This window comes from Crinia signifera, chromosome 1, assembly GCF_055691185.1.
Source record: "Crinia signifera chromosome 1, ASM5569118v1, whole genome shotgun sequence".
Classification (NCBI taxonomy): Eukaryota; Metazoa; Chordata; class Amphibia; order Anura; family Myobatrachidae; genus Crinia; species Crinia signifera.
The window spans coordinates 336,107,600-336,134,406 of NC_139217.1; the positions used below are offsets into that span (position 1 = coordinate 336,107,600).

Consider the following 26,807-nt stretch of genomic DNA (forward strand, 5'->3'; position numbering starts at 1 on the left):
GTGCCAAGCTAGACAGCTGGTGTTGGCTGTGTGGCTCCCAGGATCACTGGAGTCGGGCTGCATGGTTAGTATCATTAGAATGGCTATGGTGAGAGGGGAGCACTGAACCGAGCTCCGTACCCTAGGGGAGCCATAGCCACTTTGATGAAGTCCAATGGAGCGATATCACACTAGTCCTATACATGGGCAGCTGCAGAGGCTCCAAGGGAACCTGTGGGATGAAACAAGGGACCTCCACGATGGTGCTGGTGTGTCTGTGTTCCCCAATCTAAATTTTGTGGGATTCCCACAATCTGCCCCATATTGCTTTAGGTTCAAAGGCTGTTTGTGTGTCCTTGCCTAGTTGCGAACTGGAGTGGAGCAAGGATTTATTGGTATGCGGAATAATTGATTTAGATTTTTTTTTCATTATCCTATCTTCTATGGGTGAATTCAAACCCTATAATTGTGTTTCTCTACCTCCACGAACAAAAATGTAAATGTTCCGTTCCTTAATCTAACTGTAGCACAGTAGATATATCTTCTATATGTGCAGCCTGAATAGAACTATGTATGGGCTAGTGTGTGGTAATGAGAGCAGAGTATTTAAATCTCTGCTATGGTGCCCAGGACAAAAAGATATACCCCTACTGAGCTTGACCTTTCACTACTGCAGTGGTTTCCAACCCGGGTCCTCAAGTGCCACCAACAGTGCATGTTTTCTAGGTCACCCGGCAGGTGCACAAATTATTCAGACACATTTTAAAAGATCCACAGGTGGAGCTAATTATGTCACCTGTGATTCTGTGAGGAGACCTAGAAAACGTGCACTGTTTGGGGTACTTGAGGACCAGGGTTGGGAACCACTGCACTACTGGCTAATAACTCCCCTCCATGTCTAAACCTTTACATTTTGTTTTTAGGGTATCCGGACAAAATTTTGAGTAGCGTTAAAATACTTACAAGGACCTGTCGGTATCCTGTTTGTTGCGGATCCCTTTCCAACCCAGTAATAAGCATACTGTTTCCCCCCCCCAAATCATTGTAGCGCATCCTTTGTCTTCTGCTATTAGCAACAGTGTTGGGTATATGAATCCCAGGACACATACAACCTGTGGAAACCTTGAATCTCTGCATTACCATATGCCAGGGGTTCCCAAAATGTTTGAGTCACGGCACCCCAAAGCGAAATGTTTTTGCAGCACCCTTAGGCTAGAGGTTTCTCATTGAGAAAGTCAAAAACAAATATTAAGTTAAATAAATTGTGTTTATATCTCATCCTTAAGATCAGTTATGTGGTAATGGACAGGATTCCCTTCTGTTTGTCCACAATTTGACTACTATAATAGACATAAAAAAACAAATTGGTCCTGGATCACCAACCCAGGGCACCCAATATTTATGTATTAGCAGACAAAAGGAAAAAAAAATATTTATGAAGAGATGTCGTAGTTGTTTTGTTTATTTTATTAGGCAATGGATGCATATTTCTCAGGTAACTGCTAGGTATATATTTTGATGTATACAACACAGAATCTGCAGTTAGCTGAAGTGATGACTATTTGTTGCTAAAATGTCCCAATCAATAATAATAGCACTTCAATTAAAGTGTAAAGCTGGGTACACACTATACAATTCGTGGCACTGCTGATATTGTTGATGCCACTTGACGAACTATCTAATGACATATATAGTTAATGATCTTGATGTGTGACATCCCCCCCCCCCCAAAAAAAAAAACAACAACCATGCAGTCGCTGACGATATTGTCAGATTTGACTGCATGTTCAGACAACAACGGGGGGGAGGGGGGGGATTGTTTACGATGCTCAGCATCTTGTTTCGGTTTCTTTGGGGGGGGGGGGGCAGACAACATTCATCAATTTTTTAATTAATGGCTTGGTACCGATTATCTCTCCCAGGGATAATCCTTGGTGACTCCGGTTGGGTCATTGTGACCACAGACATGAGTCATTGATGATTGGGTGCTGTGATTGTGTCATTACATCTTCAGCTCTGAGGCCTTTGGTCACAGTCGGAGACAACTCTGCCAATCAGTGTGCTTGAGCTCCATGCCATCTTTCTGGCTCTCTTAGGAGCCCAGTCCATCCTGGCCAGCCAGTTCTTATTCAGTCTGACATTGCCATGGTGGTGGTTTCTGTAAATCATCAGTGAGGCATAAAGAGTGTTACAGTATTGGTGTAGTCAGACAAAATCTTTTCCTGTGCAAATACCTTTGTTCCGACAGACTTAGTGATGTTCTATCTGGGAGAAGCAGAACCACATTTCTACGAAGGGAAATGTGGTTCTGCTGAAGAAGTCTGCTTCTCCCACATCTCAATCCATATGTGTTCCAAAAGATAGTTTGGAACTCCATTGTGTAACTTTCCATTTCTACTTGTCTTGTAGGGCATGTTTTCTTGATGCACTTATGGCATGGAGCTGATGCATGGATGTCGCCATGTTTGTTCATGACAGCATCCTCTCTATTCATTGTTCTCCTTGCATCAGCTGATCCTGGCAGCCAATCTGGTACCTGTTGCTCCTGCATAATTCCTGTCAGGACTCCAATTGTTTGCCAGAGCATAGTGTTACTGCTGCTTCCAGTATCACATGTCCATTTGTACTTCAGCCATTGTTTATTTACTTTAGTATTTCTACAGGTTCTACAGTATTCTGAAGATTCAGGAACCCAATGGTTTCACAGTGGATGTCATGATAGTTCTGTGGTACTTTCATCTGGGATATTTTTTTATCTACTGACCCCAATGTTGCTGCAGGTTCTGAAGCTCATAAACAATCAACAGGTGACCAAAAAAAACTCCATATAGTTAGGGCCATAGTGGAAATCCAACCATTGATTTTACTTCTGCAAGACAATAATACTAACAATTTCCAGACAGCAAACGCAAGTTGTGGTACGCTGACACTCTCAAAATGTTAGTTCCTGCGTGGTGTATTCACTTCTACCAAACCGGCTACAACATGGTTTGTTTCTACACGAAGACTTTCTTTGTTGGATTTAACAGCCTTGCTTCTGAAAGCTAAAGGTTTTTTATTGCCTGGAAACTGTTTTTTATTTTTATTTTTAATACAATTAACACAAAGTACGGAAACTACATCGTGTGGTATGAACAGAGAAGGGTTTGCACCTCCAAGCAGGGAGTGGTCCTGGAGAGGTAGTGTAACTCATTTCCCTCTGCAACGAATTCCCCCCTCTCCACTCCCCCAATTAAGCTGAGCCAGGAACAGTGGTAGGGTTTTTGGGACCCCTCTGCAAACTATAATTGCTTTTTTGTTAGAATTACTGTGCAGGGACAAAGTGGAGGTTGAACTAGTTCCACATCAACATTGTAGGTGGTGTGTATTCAGCCATGGTTTTGTCTACCAGTAGCAACGTGGGATCTTTAACTGGTATTGTAGACTCCTAAACAGATTTACTTATTGTGTCTGACACACAGATTCTCTGCTTGTTTATTATTATTATTATGAACATAAATGTGGTTGTCCAGTTATAAAGCAGACCATTTGGTCCACTCGGTCATCACTCGAGCCTATTCTAGTGCGGGGCAATTAGAATAGACTCTAGTGCAAAGTGGCCAGCACCACGTCAGACCTCCTGGGCAGTGTGACACGGGGCTTGGTCTGGATAACAGGTCTTTAATGTTGCTACGTGTACACATGTCCACACGTTTGCTTGTTTTTACAGTTTTTATGTTTTTGCCTTTAGGAACACCCACATAAGGGTACAGTACTTCAGTCAGGAAGCCAAAATGTTGCCTTCCTGGGAGTGGTTGTTGAACACCCCATGGTCTAATATCCCCCAGCCTTGTTGCAAGATATAATAACATTAGTGGACACTTACCATTGAATCCATCTCTCTTAAACAGGCCGGTGGTCACTTCGTTCCGTCACTCACGCTGGGTTTTGGTTCTTTACCATCTTTTCCCTACTGGTTTGTTTTATTGTTCTAAAAGTTTTGCTAAGTTATTGCTATTCCTTTCCAGACTCTTTTAAAGAAGTACTGGCTTGCTGGGGTAGCAGTGGATAGGAACTTAAGTATTGTTTTAATGCCACCTCAAGGCCCAACCTGCAATACCGTGGTCCAGTCTGCTTAAGATAAAAGGATTCATTGGTAAGTGACCAGAAATCATATTTTATGTTCTCAAATATCTGAAGACAAAGTGTGTTTCTCTTTGAACCTCAAGTATTGGATTCTGCCCATGTGCATTTTCATTTATGAAATCATTTACATACAGTACAGCTGTAAAAATGGGCTCCTAGATAGTGGGTACAAACTGGCTGGCATTTATTACAAACATTGTCAAACCATATATCTTAGTCCATTTCCACACCAAGGGGTGTAAGTATGCACACTTGCTACACTTGACATGCTGTACCCATAGATTAAATGCTATTGTTTCTTATCTAAACACATATATATTAGTAAGTGCAAATCGAATTTTATCGTTGTGTTGACAAATCAAAGTAAACATTCCTTTTCAGTTCCACATTTAAAAGATCAATAACATTATTTTTGTATAATCATTTTATTAATATATAACTATATATTGCACACATCATTAAGCAAGGTATTTAGGGCTATAATAGTGCATTTTATCTACTTTCAAATCAAATGGGATTATTGCATACCTTACAGCTTGATCCATTTCTCCTGGTATACAATGACTTGGGCCCTCTTTCTCTGCTTAGTTTCCTGCTGCAGTAACCTAGGGTGAATTCATTGATGTGAACTGGTGTTTTTTATTCTCTTTGCTGAAAGGTCATTGTGTACCAGGGAAATGGGCCATGTTCGAAGTTCTGCTGTAGTACTGTAACAGTATCCAGCTAGAACAAAAAGTGCAAGTGTTTTTAAATTATTTGTTTTAGGATTAGATATGTATGGCTGTTTGAATGCACCTGTTTTACTTCCCTGAATTGTCATTTGGTTACATTCATTATTATGCTGAGAAGGCATCTTCAACTATAGGAGTTTTTCAGGTAAGGTGTCTACAGGCAGGTTTGGTTCTTCAGACAGAACACAACTCACTTATATCCGGCTTCTATAGCTCCTGGCTTAAAATAACGGCAATGCCAAATGGGTATGGGTCATTGGGTCGACCGAATTAAGGTCGACATGCATTGGATCAACAACTGGTCAACAGGCCTTAGGCACCTGAAATAGGCTAAGGTCAACAGGGTTGTAAGGCCAACCCAAGCATTAGGTCAACAATGGCAAGGTCGACATGAGTTGTTCACTGTTTTTTTTTGTCCCGAATGTCGACATTGACACGTCAAAATGTACCGCGTCCTCTCTCTGCGCTCGGCACACTAATATATTGTCCATCCACGCCCTAGTGGATGGTAGGGCATGAAATACCGCCTGTTGGCACATTTTGGCTAAAAAAAACATATGAAAAACTTGTGTTGACCTTTTGACTGTCACCCTTGCCATTGTCGACTTAGTGCTTGCGTCAACCTTCCAACTCTGTCGACCTTAGCCAAGTCAACCTATTTCAAGTGTCAACCTTCGGCCTGTTGACCTTCAGTGGTCACGTCGACCTAAATAGGGTCGTCGTAATAATGCACGTCGACCTAAATAGGGTCAACCTAAAGGCTGTATCCCTGCCAAACTCCCTGGATCCTAGCTATTAGAACAGCTGTTGCATGTGTCCATATTTTGTTTCTCCTGGTACAGTAGTACAGTGTTATATCTAGGGGCTGAAATCTGACAAAATTCTAGAAACACTGTAAGATACCGGGATTCTTCTTCAATTTAGTCATTAGCTTTTGCCTAGTCAAAAGGGAAATTATGCTTGTTGTAGGCAAAGCAGTTGGAGCAAAGGGGAGCCTAAAGACATTTTTTTATTCATCAAAATGTTGGCCATAAAATGTAAACTGCAACGGCCTAAGCAGAAATACCTGCATTAATAATAGGAATAAAAACTAGTGATCCTTGGTTTGGACTGTGGAGTTAATTCAAGGATACTGTGTTTACTCTGTAAAGAGAACTTGTGATGTCTAATAAAAGATTACGGCCATTTTGTATGTTTTGGAATTTGAGTTGTTACAGGTATGATGTCTGATGTTTTCAAATGAAAATGAATAATAGCACCAGGTATGGTGTATTTCCATCAAGTGAAAAATAAGATACTTGAGACAACCGGTTATACCAAGCACAGGGCCATTGCCTGTCTACACTTCAAAGACTGGTTAATCATTGAGCTGACTTGGGAATGATTATTAATGGATCTTGAGAAATGCCTACATTAATAATCAAACTTTTATGATGGAGGGAATGGCTCCAAATGTGCTCTGTAACGTTAAACGTTACCAATACGGTTTTCGTTACTTGCTCTTCTTGATGTTTTCCATAATAATCAAACATGTCATCTGGCCCTGTTAATGCTATTGATCAGCATGCCATCTATTGTGAAACCCTTTCTGGAATATTTAACCTTTATTTTACAGCTTAAACTTCCTATAAATTGTTTATGTAGTGGGTCGCAAATGTATTCCCATTTTTTGCACCCACATTTATCATTACAAGAAAACATATAATATAATTGTCACGTTTTCATTGCCCCGTTTGTGAGCTTTGGTATATAACCACTTAAGTGTTTTCTATGTGTTCATTTGTACGTTCTGTGTTCATTTTCTAAATATAGGGATTAACCACTGAACTAGAGATACCCGCAGAGCAGCTGTTGCATCTGATCACCCTAGTAAGTGGCTAACCTATTGTCCATTTTCTGCTCAGCGGTATGGGTTCCCCATATCAAAGCTAAGTCTCTGAGATTGACAGTTCCAGAGTGGTATTTTAGGATCTTATTGCCCTCTTGGTGGTGCCAACCATCCGTTTTCTGTCTTTAATAACCTGGTTTATTTCTCACCTTTTGCTCCCTGAGAGGAACCATTCAATACCTGATCTGTGCCAGAAGACTTCTCACTTTTTTCTGGCTTACTTTTTATACCCTGTGTATCTTGAGATTTTTTTTGTAGTTTTGGACTATGCTCTTTTTCTTTCTTTTCTTTAGGAGGATGTTCTGTGACTGGAGATTTTTCTGTTTTGGGTCCTTGCTCTATTTTTACCACTTTTTCTGATTTCTTAATAGAATCATTTGAAATTAATGTTTTTTCTTCAGCTTTTGCTGGAATCCTTTCTTCAATTTTGGATGATGCCTTTGCTTCATCCTTAATTGGCTCTTTTTCCCCTGCTTTAACTGGTTTCTTCTCTTCTTCCTTAGAAGGTTTCTTATCCTCTGACTTAGCTGGTTTCTTTTCTACTACTGTAGCAGGCTGTTTTTCTTCTGCTTTAGTTGGTTTCTTTTCTTCTTCTTTAGCAGGCTGCTTTACTTCTGCTTTAGCTGGTTTCTTTTCTTCTTCCTTAGCAGGCTGTTTTTCTTCTGCTTTAATTGGTTTCTTTTCTTCTACTTTAGCTGGCTTTTTTTCTTCTTCCTTAATAGGCTGCTTATCATCTGCTTTAGATGGTTTCTTTTCTTCTACTTTAGCTGGCTTCTTTTCTTCTTCTTTAGCAGGCTGCTTAACTTCTGCTTTAGCTGGTTTCTTATCTTCTACTTTAGCTGGCTTCTTTTCTTCTTCCTTAGCAGCCTGCTTAGCTTCAGCTTTAGCTGGTTTCTCTTCTACTTTAGCTGACTTCTCTTCTTCCTTAGTAGGCTGCTTATCTTCTGCTTTTGCTGCTTTCTTTTCTTCTACTTTAGTTGGCTTTTTTTCTTCTTCCTTAGCAGGCTTCTTATCCTCTGCTTTAGCTGGTTTCTTCTCATCTTCTTTTGATGGCTTCTTTTCTTCTTCCTTCACAGGCTCCTTATCCTCTGTTTTAGCTGGTTTTGTCTCTTCCACTTTAGCTGGCTTCTTTTCTTTTTCCTTAGCAGGCTGCTTATCCTCTGCTTTAGCTGGTTTCTTTTCTTCTTCCTTAGCAGATTTCTTATCCTCTACTTTAGCTGACTTCTTTTCTTCTTCCTTAGCAGGCTTATTCTCCTCTGCTTTAGCTTGTTTCTTCTCATCTACTTTCGCTGGCTTCTTTTCTTCTTCCTTCACAGTCTCCTTATCCTCTGCTTTAGCTGGTTTTGTCTCTTCTACTATAGCTGGCTTTGTTTCTTCTTCTTTAGCAGGCTTCTTATCCTCTGCTTTAGCTGGTTTCTTCTCTTCTTCCTTAGTAGGCTTCTTATCTTCAGCTTTAGCTGGTTTCTTTTCTTCTTCCTTAGCAGGCTTCTTATCTTCAGCTTTATCTGGTTTCTTCTCTTCTACTTTAGCAGGCTTAATTTCTTCTTCCTTAGCAGGCTTCTTATCCTCTGCTTTAGCTGGTTTCTTTTCTTCTTCCTTAGCAGGCTTCTTATCCTCTGCTTTAGCTGGTTTCTTTTCTTCTTCCTTAGCAGGCTTCTTATCCTCTGCTTTAGCTGGCTTCTTTTCTTCTACTTTAGCCGGCTTCTTTTCTTCTACTTTAGCCGGCTTCTTTTCTTCTACTTTAGCCGGCTTCTTTTCTTCTTCTTTAGCAGGCTGCTTATCCTCTGCTTTAGCTGGTTTAGTTTCTTCAACCGTAGCTGGCTTTTTTACTTCTTCCTTAGCAGGCTGCTTAGCTTCTTCTTTTGCTGGTTTCTTCTCTTCTACTTTAGCTGGCTTCTTTTCCTCCTTTTTAACTGGCTTGTCTTCTGCTTTGATTGATGTTTTTACATCCGTCTTTATTGGCTCTTTATTTTTTTCCTTTGATGTCTCTATTTCTTTATCTGTAGTGGTTGTTTTTTCTTCCTTATTTTTCACCATCTCTTCCTTTTTTGTTTTATCTTGATTATCATTTTCTTTTTTTAATCCCTCCTCTGGTTTTAGATTATCTTCTTTTTTAGAAGGTTCATGTTTTCCTGTTTTGCTGTCTGGTTTCTTTTCCTCTTTCTTGTCTGTGGCCATTTCTTCATTTTTAGACATTTCTTCATCTTTTCCTGGTCCTATTTTCACCTCTTTCTTGAAAGGTTTTTCAACTTTTTCAGTTGGTTCATCGTTTTCTTTTTCTTTTAATGCCTCTGCCTTTTCTTGTATTTTATCTGGATAACTTTCTTCCTTATTTTTGTCATGCTCTTTTTGTTTGACAACTACTTTGTCGGATTTCTCTAGTAATGCTCCATTCTCAATCTTTCCTGATTTAGCTTTTTCTTTGTTGGCTGATTCTTTCTCTTTTTTATCATTTATTTCCTTGTCGTTTTCTTTTATTCCATGCCCTTTGTCTGCAGTCTTAATTTTCTCCTCATTTATTTTCTTCTTTATTTGTTCTTTTTCTGCTCCACTGTTCTCTTCATTTTCTGTCACCTTTTTAAATTTACTCTCTTTATCACCTCCTTCTTTTTCCTTTGCTTTTTCATTTTCACCTTCCTCTTTCTCCTCTGATTTTTCATTTTCACCTTCATCTTTTTCCTCAACTCCCTCATTTTTATCTCCCTCTTTATCCTCTGTTGTCTCACTTTCACCTCCCCCTTTTTCCTTTGCTTCATCATTTTCATCTTCCGCTATTTCTGTTATATCATTCCCCATTGTTTCCTTGGAGGGTTCTTTTGGTGTCTGCTCTTCTTCTGAGTCAGGTTCCTTTTCAGGAGATGTGATAATTTCCTCTTCCTCTGTTACCTCCTCAGTCACATGGGTTTCCTCGGTCTGTTTCTCCACAATTACAGTTTCTTTGTCTGCCTTCTCCACAATCTTAATTTTTTCTTCCCTTTTCACCTTAATGTGTCTTGGTGTGGTTGGTATCCTTGGTATTCTTTCCTCAAATGGAAATTGATCAAAACTGGTTCCAATTCGACATTCTTCTCCCTCCAGTAGCTTCCTAGGAAAATAGAATACAACATTTCACAATAAATTTTAAATATTTGTTTAAAATTAATGATTTTAAAACAATATTTTCTTAGTTTTAACCTATAAACCCACAGCGTTAGGATATTGTTGAATGGCCACATTTAGAATTGTGCTGCATTTACTCCATATTGATTGACTATAGAACCCTTTATCAATGGATGGGCCATCATTAGCAGGCTTATTTGATACCATAAAATAATAGGGTCACAATTTATTTTCCCCAATATGTCAGGTGTAAGGCTCTCCTACTACAGATAGGATACATTGGCCATGTAATAAATACTAGTTTGCTGTGGTTAATTTTAAATTGATTGTACTCTGCTGCCAATTACTATTTGTTTAAAGGGTACTTGTTTCCTAGAACGGCGCCCACGATTTCCATCCTATGGGCTCCTAAAAATCTCATCGCATCACATCCCCCTGGAATATTGCGGCATGCGATGCATGTGATGCGATACGATGCAATTCGATTTTTAATTGTACAAGCACCCATGCCATGAAATGTGATGGGTGCTTACAATGAGATGTAACCCCCCGCTCGTCTGCCCCCCCTCTCCCGTTCGCTCACCCGCTCCAACAGGGGGGGGATCACCCGCAGTTTACCGCGCTCAAGGGGGGGAGGCGGGTGCGGGCACTCGTTGCAGACTGTGTCTCGGCGCTTGAGTGACTGTCCTGGTGTCCAGCGCACCGGGGGGCGCAGGGAATTGAGGCTGACTGGCTGTTGGGGGCTGGGGCGGCAGCCAGGGATGGGGACTGACTGTCTGTCAGCGGCAGAAAGGTACACGGGCGGGCTCCGGTGGGGGGGGGGAGGGAGGGAATCCGAATAACTCACCTAATAGCTGCTTGTTGTTGCTGCAGTCGATCGCTGATGTTGCAGCTTCTAGTTCAAAGTTCCTCCGGGCTCTCCTCTGCGGTAGCGTAGCTTCCGGCTGCAGCTCACTACCGCCCTCCAGTAGCCGGCGCCCTAGGCAAATGCCTAAACTTGCCTAGTGGTGGCGGCCCTGCACCTCCCCCATCTGTGGGAACCTCCTCCATCCTCCGATGGTCGCCGACCATCGAATGAATGACCGAGGGATCAGGCAGCACCGAATGCTCCAGACCACTCTGACATTTTTCCGTATGAAAGCAGGGATATGGGCGGGCAGCTGACATCCGGCTATGTCATCTGTCTGCCAGGATTTTCAGAAGGGGATTTCCAGAGGGGCGGAGCAAAGCACGGAGATGGACACTTAGGTGACCCAGTATATGTCGGGTCAGTTAAAGTATTATAGATAGACCAAATGTATATAAATAATAATAATAAAAAATTGGGGCCCGTAACGATCATCCAGTGCTAGGGGTGGTGGAAGCTTTAATGTCCCTCAGGTGGTAGGGGGTATTATATCAACCGCTCAGCATGTCTGGCCTGGATCAGTAATTTCCACTAATTACCTCTTTGGCTCTGGGAACAGTAGAGACAAGCTGCTAGTGTCCTTCAAAGGGGGAGAAGTCAGACAGAACCTGAAATATCTGACTGGGAAGAACAATTAATAGGCTTGGATGGGGACCACTACTTTGAAGTCAGATATCTCCAGTACCCAAGGGCCGATTTTTAAAATTCTTGTACCCATGGAAAGAGGGGACCCATAGCTTTCAGCATAGGGGGGGTTCTGGGTACGCAAAACCCCCCCTGCGTGCGCCACTGCTGCCCCCCACACGTGCGTCATGGCCGCATTACCATACGTGCGCCCAACGGTTTCATGGGACCGCCCATGAAACGCATGGCATACGCATATGGTAATGAGCCCAAACAGACTCTCTCCACCCCCTGCTCGGATGGTTCCCTACGATTATTTTCTGCACGGACCACATGCCGTGTTCATACATGTGAGGTGTTCGCACATGCGCAAATACGCCTCTGCACATGTGCAAACACCAAACATCGGCCGTCCTACCACACTCGGAGCCATCCGACTCAATCAGAATAAGGGCCGTGGTTTTGTCCGTTTGAGAAGGAATGTGCCTTTGCGAGTGAACCAGAATAAGAGCCCTAATCCTCAATTTCTGCCAACATGAGGATTATTGGGATAGACACAGTGCTGCCAATCCATGGTGATTTGAAGCCAACACATGTTACATACATCCATGCATAAATGTTCATATGGGGTTACCGGCTTTCCACTGCACAATGTGGTGTGAACTGCAGCCGGAACTGCATTTCATAAGAACATTAGTCAGAGAGTGCAGTTCGCAACTAAACAGTCAGATTGTGTCTACTCTGCCTTTTGTACTGCACATTTAGAAACTTATTGCACAAGCCTAGTAATTGCAATGGAGTCACAGATTCATAATTCAGTTATCCATTCACATAATCTCTATAAGCTGTCAGAAAAATAACATTTCTTATGTCCACATTTGTTCAATGTGCTGCGTGTGATTTTAATGCCACCCCGCCGCTTGTCCAGATGCCCCCGCCTTCCTCACTCGCTGTGCTCCCCACACCGCTTTGAATGGATGTTTTGGAGAAACATATATTCACAGCCTTGGGTGCGGGGACCTTAGTTTTGCATGTGCCCTGCCACTGGCAGCCACATTACTGCCTAATTTCCATCGGAACGCCCAGCGTTTTCATGGAACACCCATGAAAGCCAGGGTGTTTCCATGGAAGCATCCACCCGCCGCCGGCCCATGCCCACATTAGTGGGTGCGAACGGACGTGAACTTGCAGTTTGCCGTGCCAGTTCACATCCATTGCATGCACATGCGTATTAGGAAAACATTGGTCCTCTATGCGAATGCACGGGTGACTGAGAATCAGGCCCTTAATCCCTTACTGACTCTCTATCAGAGGCGGAACTACCATTGGTGCAGCAGGTGCATTGCACCGGGGCCCCTGAGTATTAAGGGGCCCACTGCTGCCACCCACTGGTGCACAGCATATTGTGAACTAGGGTTGGAATGGAGGAGGGGGTCCAAATTGAATTTTGCCCCTGGGCCAACAAATCACAAGTTCCGCCACTGCTCTCTATATATCTGGTATGTTACTACATTCATCGGTCTCCTTATAGTACAAAACTTTAGTTACCTGTAGGCAGCAATTTCAATGTCCAAGGCCATCTTGACATTCAATAAGTCTTGATACTCTCGGATCTGAGCAGCCATTTCCCACTTGGTGTTCCGGAGCTCACTGTCCAGCTGCTGCAGGGTTTCCTGGGAACAATTATAAGACGCTTATTACACTGTGTACATACATACACTACTTTGCTGCTAAAAATAAATATTTATTTTTAATGGTTTCCACTGCTATAAAGTAACAGTCTTTGCCATTTAATATGGGATAATAAATATATTGTAAATATGTAAGATATTTAAATATACTCTATGATGATATTTAAATATACTCTTAGGGCAGTCCCAAATACGGTCCTCAGGTCACACAAATTAACCAAATATGCACATGTGCAAACTTGCCGAGGTGTTCGCTAAATAAGGGGAGGGGGGAGGAATCAGGGGAATGGCCAGTGTTTTATGGGCGTCCCCATTAAAATGCTGGGTGTTCCCTTGCCCACGAAGGTGTGTCGATGCCTGCTTGGGGCGAGCGGATGACAGCTCCGAATTTGGCCATCTCCGGCCAAGATAAAAGTCAGTTTAAATTACTATTATCTATGAACAGGGAAATCATTATTTGATGGTCAGGGACCATCAAATGATTTTTCCCCCTTGCGGCTGCATGCAAAGGCTTTGCGTGGTGGGGTGGTCGGGCGAACATACACAGCCTAACGAACAGGTCTGAATCGTGCCCTTAATTAGTGCCGCAGTCAGTTTGATTAAACCATCTGTGCAGGAGCAGTGATATCCCTAAACCTGGGCTGTTGGGACGCCTAGAACACTGCGTTTGGGAGCTGCTGGCTTTAGGATATCTGAGAATGACAGATAATATATAATCACATTTGTTACAGCACTTCATGTAAGAAATAGTACAAAATAACCTTTCTCATTAATAACCTTAGTCACCCTGCCAACTAACTAATTAAAGTCTGATATTATACTGTAAACAGTACACCATGCATGACTGTAATTAGCTGGCATAATGAGGTGATTTTCCATTTAAAGCAATTCATCTTTAAAACCGACAGGTTCCTTGGGATACATTTACCATTTATTTCAAATCATTATTTGGTCTTTAGTATGCTAGAAAAACTCATCTAGAAACAATTACATTGTGTGATTGTCATAAAATAACATGCAGTCGGTCACATATTTAGGAGTCAATTGTGTACATTATTTTTATCCTGTGTTCCCTCTGATACAAAGTAGGTGCCTTTTCTAGATGAGTGAAAGTATAGCACACACTGGACACGACAGAGGTCATTTTGAAACTGCTATTTTATTTTTTGCGCAAACGCAGCTACTACATCTTCCAGTTGTGGCTTTAGCAACCACTCTCCTATAAGCACCCTTCTTAGTCTTTTATAGGCTCATTCTTTTTAACTTTTAGTTTTTCACTACATTAGCTGATCTGAGCATGGGGGTAACCGGGCCTGTATATTACATGTCACTTTTGTGCGTTTGAGTACATATTTTAATTAAATAAACTTTTTTTCCTTCTCAAAAATCATGCCTGTCAAAGAATAGATGAAGGACGGTTTGTGGTTGGGACTCAGTCGCACAAGGCCACGAGAGTCTCAATATTAACATAGGGGTGACCACCTTGCTAAATAAAGATGGTAGGTCGAATTCCTTAATTGAATTGCAGGGGTGTGCTACCACGGACAAAGGTAAGTATTAATCAAAATAGGACAAGCAGCACTGTATTCACCAGTGTCAATGTTTCATGTTATATTTCACAGTTTTAATATAAACCAAATAAAAGGTATATTTTATGTATTTGTTCTCTTCTCTACTGTACACCACATAGTGACCAACCATTTCTTGTCCTATTCTAAAGAATAGATGAATGCTGTTATAGGTGATGGACCTCACTCTCCATGGCTCTAAGCACAGCACACAAACCTCTTTCTAACTTGGTACCAATAGTTGCATCGCACTAATTGGGATGGCACTAACAAGAATTTTTATATGTCAATTACTCCTCTATATCCGCTCCCTTTTTCTTCCTTCATACTTAAACAAAATTGATAAATGAGGTACCATTTGAAAGATTAAGTTCTCCGCTTCTGACAAATTGTTCTTTACAATTGCACATTGTATTGTTTGTTTAAAAATCCAGCTTAAAAAATTTGTCCGAAGAGTTCTTTCCATGGATGCACGGATTTGGATCAGTTTTGCTCGGCTATTCGGAATGACTACAAAGGAACTGGTGCTTCTTTCATCCTACTACAAACCACAAATCTCGATATCAAATTAATGGTAGATTATTCGCATGCAAAATTTTGGTGCGGGCCATCTAGTGTGTGTGTGTGTGTGTGTGTGTGTTATGTATTAAATGCAAAATTCATTATTTCGATGACCTGTTCGTCTGTGGCAAACTACAACTCTCACCATGGTTTACTATTAAGAAGTAGCAGCAAAGTGTTAACATTTGTCGTACCATAATTGGAAGATTTCCCTGACAATCAGGCCACAAAATAATTGCAGTTCTCCAATTAATAAAAATAAAACACTACACTGGCATTTACCATGTTACCAATTAAAAATTTAAACTAAAAATCAATACAGGTACCATGGCAAGCTTGTATTTGTGGATCTAGAAGAACAAACTTTCCTAGGCAAGCCAACCATGTTTGGAACTGTAGTTAACCCCAAAAATAGATGTGTTTGGGAGATGCTCCAGTTCACTGAAATAAACAGACATTAAAAAAAAAAAAACGGCATACACTGCCCACCCACTTCTGTGACATTACAAGTTGGACTGAACTGAACTAAAATAAAAAATATAAAAAGTTGCCTGGTTGCAAGAAAAGTTGGTGGTTGGAGATTTGAAGGGTTTAAAAAAAGTTGATCTAAAGTTGGTCTGATGTATGGCCAGCATTACTCCAGTGCTACCAACTTATATATCCCCATATAGACAGGACCAGCTTTACCTCCAGATTCTTGCACTTGGTGCACAAGATAGGAACAACTTGTAATCTCAGAACCTTAGGCATGAGCATGCTTACCTGATAAGATGCCATTTCTGCCTGGTGGCGATCCTCCAGATCCATGCATTGTCTTTCTAGGGATTGCTGGGATCCTTTCAAAACCTCTAACTGAGTGATTTGACTCTGCAGCTGATGCCGGAAGCCGGTGATCTCTTCTCCAGCAGAGCGTATAGCTTTGGTATTCACATGGGAGGCATCATTCAGTTTCTCCAACTGCACTGTTAGTAGAATTAACAAATAGATAATATAGCTTACCAATATGATATGGGTAATCATGATGGGTTATGTAAGTCCTATTACTTTATCTATCGGTGTATAATGGGGTAGCTTTCCAATGTTCATTAAAGACAGTGGGGTCAATGGAAGTGATGATAGATATTGTTGTAGTCATGAAGCTACAACCCCAAAAGACATAGTGGTCAAGGCAGTTCAAGATTACCAAATGGGCACCACAAAACACAAAATACTGTATTAAAGTAATGAACCCATTAATGACTTAAAGTGCAGAAACCATAGACATCAGAAACCCATCACAATTCCAGACTGTAGACTGTTGGTTGGTAAAATGATAAACTTATTAAGAGAATTTGCGAGGGGGAACAGGAGATTTTGACTGCCTAGGGGCCTTCACAGGGTTTAATCTACCATTGGGTCAAGGCAATACTATGTTATATGGACATCACTCCTTATAGATGCAGGGGTAGACCCACTAATCTGCTTTACTACTGATCCTATTTACTTGAATGGAGAAAAGATAGGGGAGTTTTAAGGCTAGGGGCATATTAAGGGGTGAGGGTAACCCGACAGTAACCATCACCACCCCACAATGCATAATTGTATTCTTTTTATTTATTGGTTATATTCTTACATATGTTGATAGCAAATTTTGTATAATAATAACAAAAGGTACATACATTTACTAAGTAGGACAGCTTACAGGGGCAATATATGCATATCCTATTAATTTACACTCCATTCCAGATGGCATATGGTACAGTACATTTTGCAGCTACTGGTACAGTTTCAGCTGACAGTACCAACTCAAGCATCCAAGTTCCACCCCGATGCACATGCCTCATTGGGAAATTCACCACTGCTTGGGGCCAGAGTCGCATGCACCTTTCTGGGTTGATAAATCTAACAAATTTAAGGAAACGTTCCATGTGCAGTAAGGAGAATATGCATGTTTGTGTATCTCCAGGTTAGTCAGATGCATCTCAGAAATGGAAATTTCTGGGTGTCAAGAACACAAGGAAGTGACCCATCTTGTGGCAGGGTAATGATCATGTAGCCAGAGTTGTGTCATTTTTCTTCATTTTGCGTATGCCAAGGGGGATGCCTTTTACAGGTGGGTATCTTGCACCTAGTATGTGTTAGACGCCGCACTGGGCTGCCGGGACGTCACGGAGCTTCCGGCTCCGACCTTCCAGGAGCCATTGTACCACTGCTTTCCTCCTTGTCAGTTGCTATTAGCTACATACAGAGGTTGTGTATATTTTGTGTCACCAGTACTCCATTTAGTAGGTTACGCTTTGCCTGGCTAGGGAGGTGTTTCCTAGGCCTCAAGCAGAGGCTATTACAGGTGTTAGCCTGTTCCTTTGTTGTTCACCCTGCACGTGTGCATTCCAGTGTCCACTTGTCTCACACCCCTTTGTTCAAGTTATCCTGTGTCGGTGCTCCTGTGTCGCCCCAGCCTGTTCTCCCTGCCTGCAGCCATACCTTTTGTCTCACCCTGTCTTGTAGGTACCCTGGTTAGATTATAGTCTTAGTGTAGTCTCTCCCTGTCCTCTCACACCAGTAGGATGCTTGGTTCCTCCGGGGTTAAGCCTACACTGCCACCTGTCAATGTAAGTTCTGGCGGCATACTAGTACCGGTAGACAAATTCAGTCTTAAGGGAACAGGGCTGTTATAGGCTAGAAGACTCGCTGGTGTGCTCTGTGGGCTTAGCTCAGGGGGTTCCTGGGTGACTACCCAGAAGACTCCAGGAAGATCCTCCACCGGCATCCAGTCCTTCTATTACTCTCCCAGAAGAATACGGTGGAAATTCCTTGCTCCCAGCAGCTCTTCCATCTCGCCCTCGGTGGTACTTTCCAGATTCCCGTCTCTCTTACGGTGAGCGTAACGTTATGACTGGCCAAAAAAGGAATTGTGCCAGTATGGATCCAGTCCAGCAGTCTGCGGCTCATGCCCTCACCAGGAAAATGCACAATTTAACTCAAAAGCTTCAAGAGCTCACACTCTAGCTGCGTCCAGGCATTCAGAGCCCAAAGTGAATCTTCCAGACAGATTCTCTGGAGATTATTCTTCAATTTTCGTGAGTCGTGTAAACTTTATTTTAAGTTAAGCGATGGGCAGTGGCTTCCGGGTGGAATGATCCAGCCCTTCGCAGTCAATTACGGATCGGCTGTCCGATCAAATCAAGGACAGTTTGGTTCAATACCCTGCTCCTTCTTCCCTTGATGAACTCATGAAACTCGCCATTAGGGTGGACCGTCAGTTTCTGGAATGTTGCAGAGAAAGGGAGTTGAGTTTCACTTTGGCCTGTCTCATTTTTCTCCCTTAGATTCCATCTTGATTCCCGCTAGGGTCTCCTTTGCGGATAAAAATGTCAAATGTCAAAGCGTTCCTAGATTGTGGAGCCGTGGGTAATTTTATGGATGTGGAGTTTGCAGATTCTTTAGAGGTTATTCTGGTTCCTCTAGAGCTGGGGTAGCCAACCCTAGTCCTCGAGAGCTACCAACAGTGCATGTTTTGCAGGTCTCCTCACAGAATCACAAGTGAGCTAATTAGCTCCATCTGTATATCTTTTAAAATGTGTCAGTGATTAATGAGTGCAGCTGTGCAGCAGCTAGGTTGTCTGGAAAATGTGCACTGTTGGTAGCTCTCGTAGGCTAGGGTTGGCTACCACTGCTCTAGAGACACCCATTTCTGTTTGCAATTTGGACGGTCATCCGTTATCCCTGGGTACTATCTCGAAGTGTACTGTCGATCGGGGCTCTCCATTCGGAGGAAGTTTCTTTCTTGTTATTACATTACCCCATGGCTCCTGCTTATCTCTTCCCATCCGACTTAATCAGGCCATACGCTTCTTATTACCACCTCAGTATCAAGACTTCGGGGACGTGTTCTCCAAGAAGTATGCCTACACTCTGCCTCCCCGTCGTCCTTTCGATTGTGCTATTGAATTAGTTCCTAATTCTAGCCTACCTAAAGGCCGCTTGTAGACGCAGGCCATGGATCAATATATCCAGGAGAACCTAGCCAAAGGTTTTATCCGGCCTTCAAAGTCCCGTGTAGGGGCAGGGTTCTTCTTTGTAGAGAACAAGGATGGGTCATTACACCCTTGCATCGACTATAGGGCATTATCAAAATCACCATTAAGAATTCCTACCCATTACCCTTAATCTCGGTTCTCTTTGATCAGGTTCGGGAAGCGGTTGTTTTCTCCAAGATTGACCTCCAAGGGGCATACAACTTTATTAGGATTCATGATGGGGACAAGTGGAAAACTGCGTTCAATACGCATACGTCGCTCTATGAGTACTTGGTTATGTCCTTTGGGTTATCAAATGTCCCAGCAGTTTTCAAGGAATTAATTAATGAAATTCTTCATGAATTTCTTGGTCGCTTCACTGTCGTCTATCTCGATGACATATTGATTTTTTCCAAGAGTCTGGCGGAACATAGACAACATGTCAGGTTGGTTTTGCATAAGCTGTGTGAAAACAATCTGTATGCCAAACTGGAAAAATGCGACTTTGATAGTTACATTATTACCCCAAAAGGGGTTTCCATGGATCCTAGCAAAGTCCAGGCTGTTCTTTCCTGGGCTTGTCCCACCAGCTTAAAAGCCATTCAAAAGTTTTTAGGTTTTTCCAACTACTATCGTAGGTTTGTTCATTCTTTTTCAGATATAGCGGCTCCCATAGTTGAGTTGACCAAGAAAGGAGCGGACCATCAGTGTTGGTCTCCACAGGCCATCGCCGCCTTTGATAAGTTGAAGAAGGCCTTTTGTTCTGCTCCTGTACTGCATCATCCCACTTCTAGATATCCTTTTTTGGTGAAAGTTGATGCTTCTGATGTGGGGGCTGGGGCAGTCCTGTCACAGAAAGATCCATTTGACAATAAAATCCATCCCTGTGCATACCTTTCTCGCAAAATCTCTTCAGCAGAAAGAAAGGTACTTGTTTAGTTTCACAGTGGCAGTTACGCTAAAGCGTCTAAATGATCAGTTTGCCGGCGCTGTACTTAGACTCTATAGCGTCTAAGTAGTAGACGCAAAATTCAGACGCCCCATTTGTTAGCGGTGTACCGGGCTGTCTATTTCTCTGTGGAACTACAAGTGCCACAATGACCTGTCAGAGCTTGGCTGCCGCTGAGTCAATACGCTGACAACGTAGTTCAAGCTGGCACGTGAAACGACACAAATAAGGCAGCTACGCTGATAACGTAGCAACCTGTCAGCGCTGAACTGCCGCGGAGTCACTACGCTGACAGGTCATTTGCTACACTTATAACGTAGCTTTACCGGCGCTGTACTTAGACGCTATAGCGTCTAAGTACTAGACGCACCCTTCAGACACACCCTTTGTTAATGGTGTGCCGGGCTGTCTATTTCTCTGTGGAACTACAAGTGCCACAATGACCTGTCAGCGCTGGGTGCCGCGGAGTCACTATGTTGACAACGTAGTTCAAGCTAGTGCCGTAAAACTACACAAGGAAGTAAGGCAGCCGTTGGACTATGCTGATAACGTAGCTTCAAACAAACTTAGCGTAGCTCTGCTGCAGGCGCTGCGCTGATAACGTTCAATTCAAACTTAGCGTAGAGCTGCCGCCGTGAAACTAAACAAGAAGAAAGGTCCTGGGTTTCAGAAAAATCTCTGCATGCTCCTAGGTTGAAGTCAGCCTTCTTTCAACAATTCACATGGAAACCTGGTGCTGAGGGTTCGTTGTCCCCTCCTCAAGGGGGGTACTGTTAGACGCCGCACTGCGGCGAGTCCCGGTGTCTGCGTCTCGGCAGTGACTGGGCTGCTGGGATGTCTCCGAACTTTCAGGTGCCGTTGCTAGGCACCCGGGACGCCAATCTCCTCCGGCTCCTCCCCTGCCGCAGCGGTTGCCTAGGCGACGGAGGGAAGCCAGGCAGCCGTGAGCAGGGGAAGCAATTAGTCACAGCTGCCTCATTGATTGTGCCGGGGGCTGGCCTGGGGAACGATTGGCTGCAGCTTCCTTTTTAGTTCCTTCTGTGGGACAGCTCAGACGCCGGTTATAGAGTCATGTGCAGGTGAGATACTCTGCAACTCTGTGTTTGTGTCCGGTCCTGTAACTGGAATGTTCTCTTGTTACGAACTTTCTGCCTGGTGTACTCATACTACTACACACAAGTACCACTGCTTTCCTCCTTGTCAGTTGCTATTAGCTACATACAGAGGTTGTGTATATTTTGTGTCACCAGTACTCCATTTAGTACAGGGCTGGGCAACACCGGCCCTCCAGATGTTAATGAACTACACATCCCAGGATGCTTTGCATTCGTTTTGCTATGTGGCCATGCTGAAACTGATGAAAGGCATGCTGGGATGTGTAATTCATCAACATCTGGAGGGCCGGTGTTGCCCAGCCCTGATTTAGTAGGTTACGCTTTGCCTGGCTAGGGAGGTGTTTCCTAGGCCTCAAGCAGAGGCTATTACAGGTGTTAGCATGTTCCTTTGTTGTTCCCCCTGCACGTGTGCAATCCAGTGTCCACTTGTCTTACACCCCTTTGTTCAAGTTATCCTGTGTCGGTGCTCCTATGTCGCCCCAGCCTGTTCTCCCTGCCTGCAGCCATACCTTTTGTCACACCCTGTCTTGTAGTACCCTGGTTAGATTATAGTCTTAGTGTACTCTCTCCCTGTCCTTTCACAACGGTAGGTCGCTTGGTTCTTCCGGGGTTAAGCCTACACTGCCACCTGTCAATGTAAGTCCTGGCGGCATACTAGTACCGGTAGATTAATCCAGTCTTATGGGCTGTTATAGGCTAGAAGGCTCGCTGGTGTGCTCTGTGGGCTTAGTTCACGGGGTTCATGGGTGACTACCCAGAACACTCCAGGAAGATCCTCCACCAGCATCCAGTCCTGCTATTACTCTCCCAGAAGAATACGGTGGAAATTCCTTGCTCCTGGCAGCTCTTCCATCTCGCCCTCGGTGGTACTTTCCAGATTCCCGTCTCTCTTACGGTGAGCGTAACAGTATCAAGTAAGGGAAAATGCAGATACTTTATTAGCTATGTTGGCTCATCTGCAAATGGAAAAACAGTGGGCGGCGCAATGTGTATAAATGAAGATGTGACTATAGCTGCCTTAACAGCCCATAAACAAACTATCTGCATTCCAAATGCGCCCACTTAGCATGCTGCCTGCCACACAGACCCATCAGGCCCATAATAAACAATTTTAAACACATTTAAAAAAAGGATAATATTTGAAAGTTCATACATTATACTACTTAGTAAAAAAGGATTATCACTACAAATACAATAATCAGGTTATGAGCACAGACTACCGGTACAGATTGAAGGCAAGCCCGACTTTATTTTTGCTTCTGACTTTCAACTGCATGTTAAGGCTACTCCTACTGATGACATTGGCGTAATGACAAGCAACAAACATTCACCACAGAAGTAGATTTATCCAATTTGTGTAGAGGAGTTTTAACTGTGAACATAATGTTATAAAAAATTAAAATTTAAACCCCCCTATCTAATTCAAAAATACTTGTGAATATATGATTTGAACTTTTGCGTTACATCCCCTTTCAGTATCACACAACTATAAAAATATATTCAAAGCGCAGCAGCTGTTTTCTACAATAATTTGGGTAGGCCTTGTAGCACATACAGTGCGGCACTGCTGTGCACTCATTGGGGGAAATTGAATAGGATGAGAGATTCAGAAAGTGAGAGATTTGGTAAGAAATCTCCAGTTTTTTTTAAAGCGCAATCATTTACACTTCAAAAAAACAAAAAAAAAAAACAGTTTGATTTTGAAGTGTAAATGATTGCCGCTTTAAGAAAACTGGAGATTTCTTACCAAATCTCTCACTTTCTTATTCTCTCATCCTATTACATTTCACCCATAGTGTTCAATGCAGTACTGCAATGCGCAGCTGTCAACTCAAAGTTCCATCCAATACTGCAATGCTCAGCTGTCAGCTCACAGGAGCAGTTAGTAAATTGGCCACGGCCCGCAAGCTAAGTAGTGGTTGAAACCATGGCCCGACTTTTTGCTGTTCAAATAGTTAAATTAATACAGATTTCAATAGGTGAAATTTCAGCTTTTAGTTCATACCTCCAGAGTAGGGGGTAAATGTAATAGGATGTGAGAATGACCACATTTTTAAAGCGGTAATCATTTTCAAGTCAAAACCAGGTTTGTTTTGCCTTCTAAATGATTGCCGCTTTAAGAATAAGCTATTCTTGAACAAATCCCCAGTACCTCTGGCTTCTCGATCTCTATTACATGTACCCCAAGGTGATAACTATGTATGTGAATTAAACTGAATCAGGCCCTTAGAGAGGTGCTTAAATAGTTTGATATGGCCAATAAAGATAATGTTTTTCATGGGATTTTCTCTAGAAGCAGATACATGGGTTTAGTTACATGGGACATGTATGTTAAAGGGTATTATTGATGGAAAATGAAAGTTCTAGATATGAGTTGCAATTGATTTTTTTTTTTACTAAAATCAATATTTCCACACTCTAACAGCCTCCAATACTTTGCCTATGTCCAACAACAGCTTTCTACACCGTCCTGCAATCTTATGTTCCACATTTTTAAGTCTCAGAGTGGTTTCAGCTACCATAATGTTCCATCCAGTACTGCAATACACAGATATCAGCTCATAGTGTTCCCTCTCTTACTGCAATGCACTGCTGTGAGCTTATAGTGCCCTGTCCGGTCCTGCAGTGCACTATTGTCAGCTTATAGTGCCCTGTCCAGGACTGCAGTGCACTGCTGTCAGCTCATAGTGTTCTGTCCAGTACTGCAATGCACTGCTGTCAGCTTATAGTGTTCCGTACAGTACTGCAATGAACAGATGTTAGCAATCCATCCAGTACTGCAATGCACAGCGGTCAGCTTATAGTTAGTACAGTAATGGAATGCACAGTTAATAAATAGCTCCAGGTAATTCTAGCTTATATATATATATATATATATATATATATATATATATATATATATATATATATATATATATATATATATATATATATATTGGTTACTTCAATTGTTACTTCAAGGACAGAAAATAATATTAGCAAATATTTCCTTTTATCTAAATGTATATGACTAAGTAAAAGCTACACAGTGTGATGTACTGCCTATTACTGCTCAGGAAAGGATGGAGGGGAGAGGAGGGAGGGGAGGTGCATAGACCAATATAGAACCCAACCATGACTCAGGAATTTCATCTACTCAAATGTAACCTCTTCATAACCAGATGGTAACAAAGTCTGCGCTTATTGTTCTTTTCCAAAGCCACTTTTGGTATCACAGACAAAATCATGACTTTCCCGAAACAAGCTGATATGTAAAATACTAGATTTATACATACTGTGAGCAAGAAAATAATAGAAGAGAAACCGTTTCAGTATGGGTTAAACATTTTAAGGGCCGGATGCACTAAGCTTCAAAAGTGATAAAATGGAGAGTGATAAACAACCAGCCAATCAACTCCTACCTGATATTTTTCAAACACAGTGACATGGCAGTTAGGAGGTGATTGGCTGGCTGTTTATCACTCTCCATTTTATCACTTTTGAAGCTTAATGCATCTGGCCCTAAATCATTAAAATTATTTATAATTTGCATCAAGCAGAAGTTTAGATTTCTGTACTACTGTAAATGCGTATTCAGGCACTTTGGGTATCTGTTCTTTGTGGCAATGACAAAAGATCTAGCCAATTTTGGGGTTATTGAGTACATTAGACAGTTTATTTTATATATATATAGATATATATATATATATATCTATATATATATATATATATATATATATATATATGATATGGAAGGAGCGGCACTTTGCAGACTTGTAAAGAAAGTAAAAATCCTTTATTTTGCCCAACGGCGTTTCGAGGTATTTCCCCCCGTCTTCAGGGACTTATAGCACTATAGTGCTATAAGTCCCTGAAGACGGGGGGAAATACCTCGAAACGCCGTTGGGCAAAATAAAGGATTTTTACTTTCTTTACAAGTCTGCAAAGTGCCGCTCCTTCCATATCATATTGTTTGGACCCTACAAAGGTTACCTGAGAAGGCACAGGCAGCAAGACAATTGTGGAGGATCAGCAGAGTGCCGGGCATTCCCCATATATATATATATATATATAGATATATATAGATATATATATATTATTGTTAATTTGTATTTCTCCCTACCCCACTCACCTTGAAACCACTCCTGGGTCTGTAGTTTATTCCGGCCTATGTGGCCTTCCAACTGAGCTCTGATCTCCTTTAAGGCTGATGCCAACTCCAAACCAGATACCTCTTCTAACTGCTGGGTTGTAACTTGGCTCCCTTCTATCTGCCTGAGCATCTCATCCACATCCTCTTGGTGGCTTTTGCAAAGGTGAGTTACTTCATCCTGTAGAGCCTGAACCTTCCTTCCGATCTGATCACTGTCTAGGCTGCAGTCCTGCATATACTGCCTCAGTGCCCTCTCAGCAGTCAGAGCCTCTTCCTTTAATCTTTCCTCTTCTTGTGTCTTCAGCCTCAATAACTCAATATCTTCATTTAGTCGATCCCTTTCCAGTTCTTCCAAACTATTGTCTGAGTTGATTTTCAGGATCTGGTTTCGCATGTCCCTGATCTCCCTTCCATATAACTGCCCAATAGCAGAGATACCAGTTTGCTGTTTCCTAAGGGCTGTTGCTTCTTGTTGTAAGTTGTGGTTCTCTTCTTCTAGCCTCCGAACCTTGTCTATGTAGCCAGCAAACCTTTCATTCAACCCTTGTAAGGCCTCTTTTTCATCCCTTGGCCCATTTGAAGGTTCGGGACTTTCACTGTAAGATGGGGCGCTCCGACGACTCCGAGGTTGTGTTTGGAAACTGCTGCTGCCACTGTGGGTGAGGGAGACAGAGCTGGACCGAAGATAGGCATCTCCTGTGGATCTACGATAAGTAACGGGACCCATTGAGCGTTCCAAGTTAAAGCTGAGCATGGTAAAGTAATAGAAACAGATCGGTGGAGGTAAGAGAGATAAATGGGAGGACCAATTCAGAGAGAAGTCACATGCAGTCAATAAATAATATACAATGAAATAGGTAGATGAAAACAGGCAGAAGGGAATTCAGTGATGACAGTACTTGGTCATGCACAGTGAGAGAATGCTACATAGATGTATGGAGCTGTCCAGGGTCTGTAGGTGTGATGCACACACAGTCAGGGAGATGCAGGGCACTGCGGCAGATAGAGGACAGCATCAGCTTTTATACTGCAGCAAACTTCTCAACTCAGCAAAGCAGAGACACCACCCCTGCATCACACTCATCATCTTACACGCTGACTCGTGAGCACAGCATTCCAGATTGACATCAGAGCACAACATCAGCCCTGTGTGCAGTATCGTGCATACAGAGATGGAGAAAGAGATTGATATTGAGCTCAAATAAATTCTTTACCATTACAATAAAAAAGCAGTGTTTTACGTATTATAATAATAATAAAATGCATGCATTTGCACACAGTACATGTTATCCCATAAGAGAGAAAAGGTAGTGTAAATGGCTCTGCTAAAACCATATAGCTCACACTAAATATTTAATTACACTACAGATTGAAAGTCATGCAGGCAACATAGTAATGATCAATAATTCTTCTCTTAAGCAAGCTGATGACTCCACTAGG

General features: G+C 42.2%; 1 protein-coding gene across 1 annotated transcript; it reads right to left on the reverse strand.

Annotated features, from left to right (window-relative positions):
• Window positions 1–1,450: 1,450 nt before the first annotated feature.
• Window positions 1,451–26,399, reverse strand: NEFH (neurofilament heavy chain). Its single transcript, XM_083145360.1, has 4 exons — window positions 25,347–26,399; window positions 15,936–16,135; window positions 12,902–13,026; window positions 1,451–9,808 (listed from the first exon to the last, which is right to left on the reverse strand). Exons 1-4 carry the CDS (start codon window positions 26,119–26,121, stop codon window positions 6,862–6,864), a joined length of 4,047 nt encoding a protein of 1,348 aa, XP_083001486.1. The 5' UTR covers window positions 26,122–26,399; the 3' UTR covers window positions 1,451–6,861.
• Window positions 26,400–26,807: the final 408 nt, after the last annotated feature.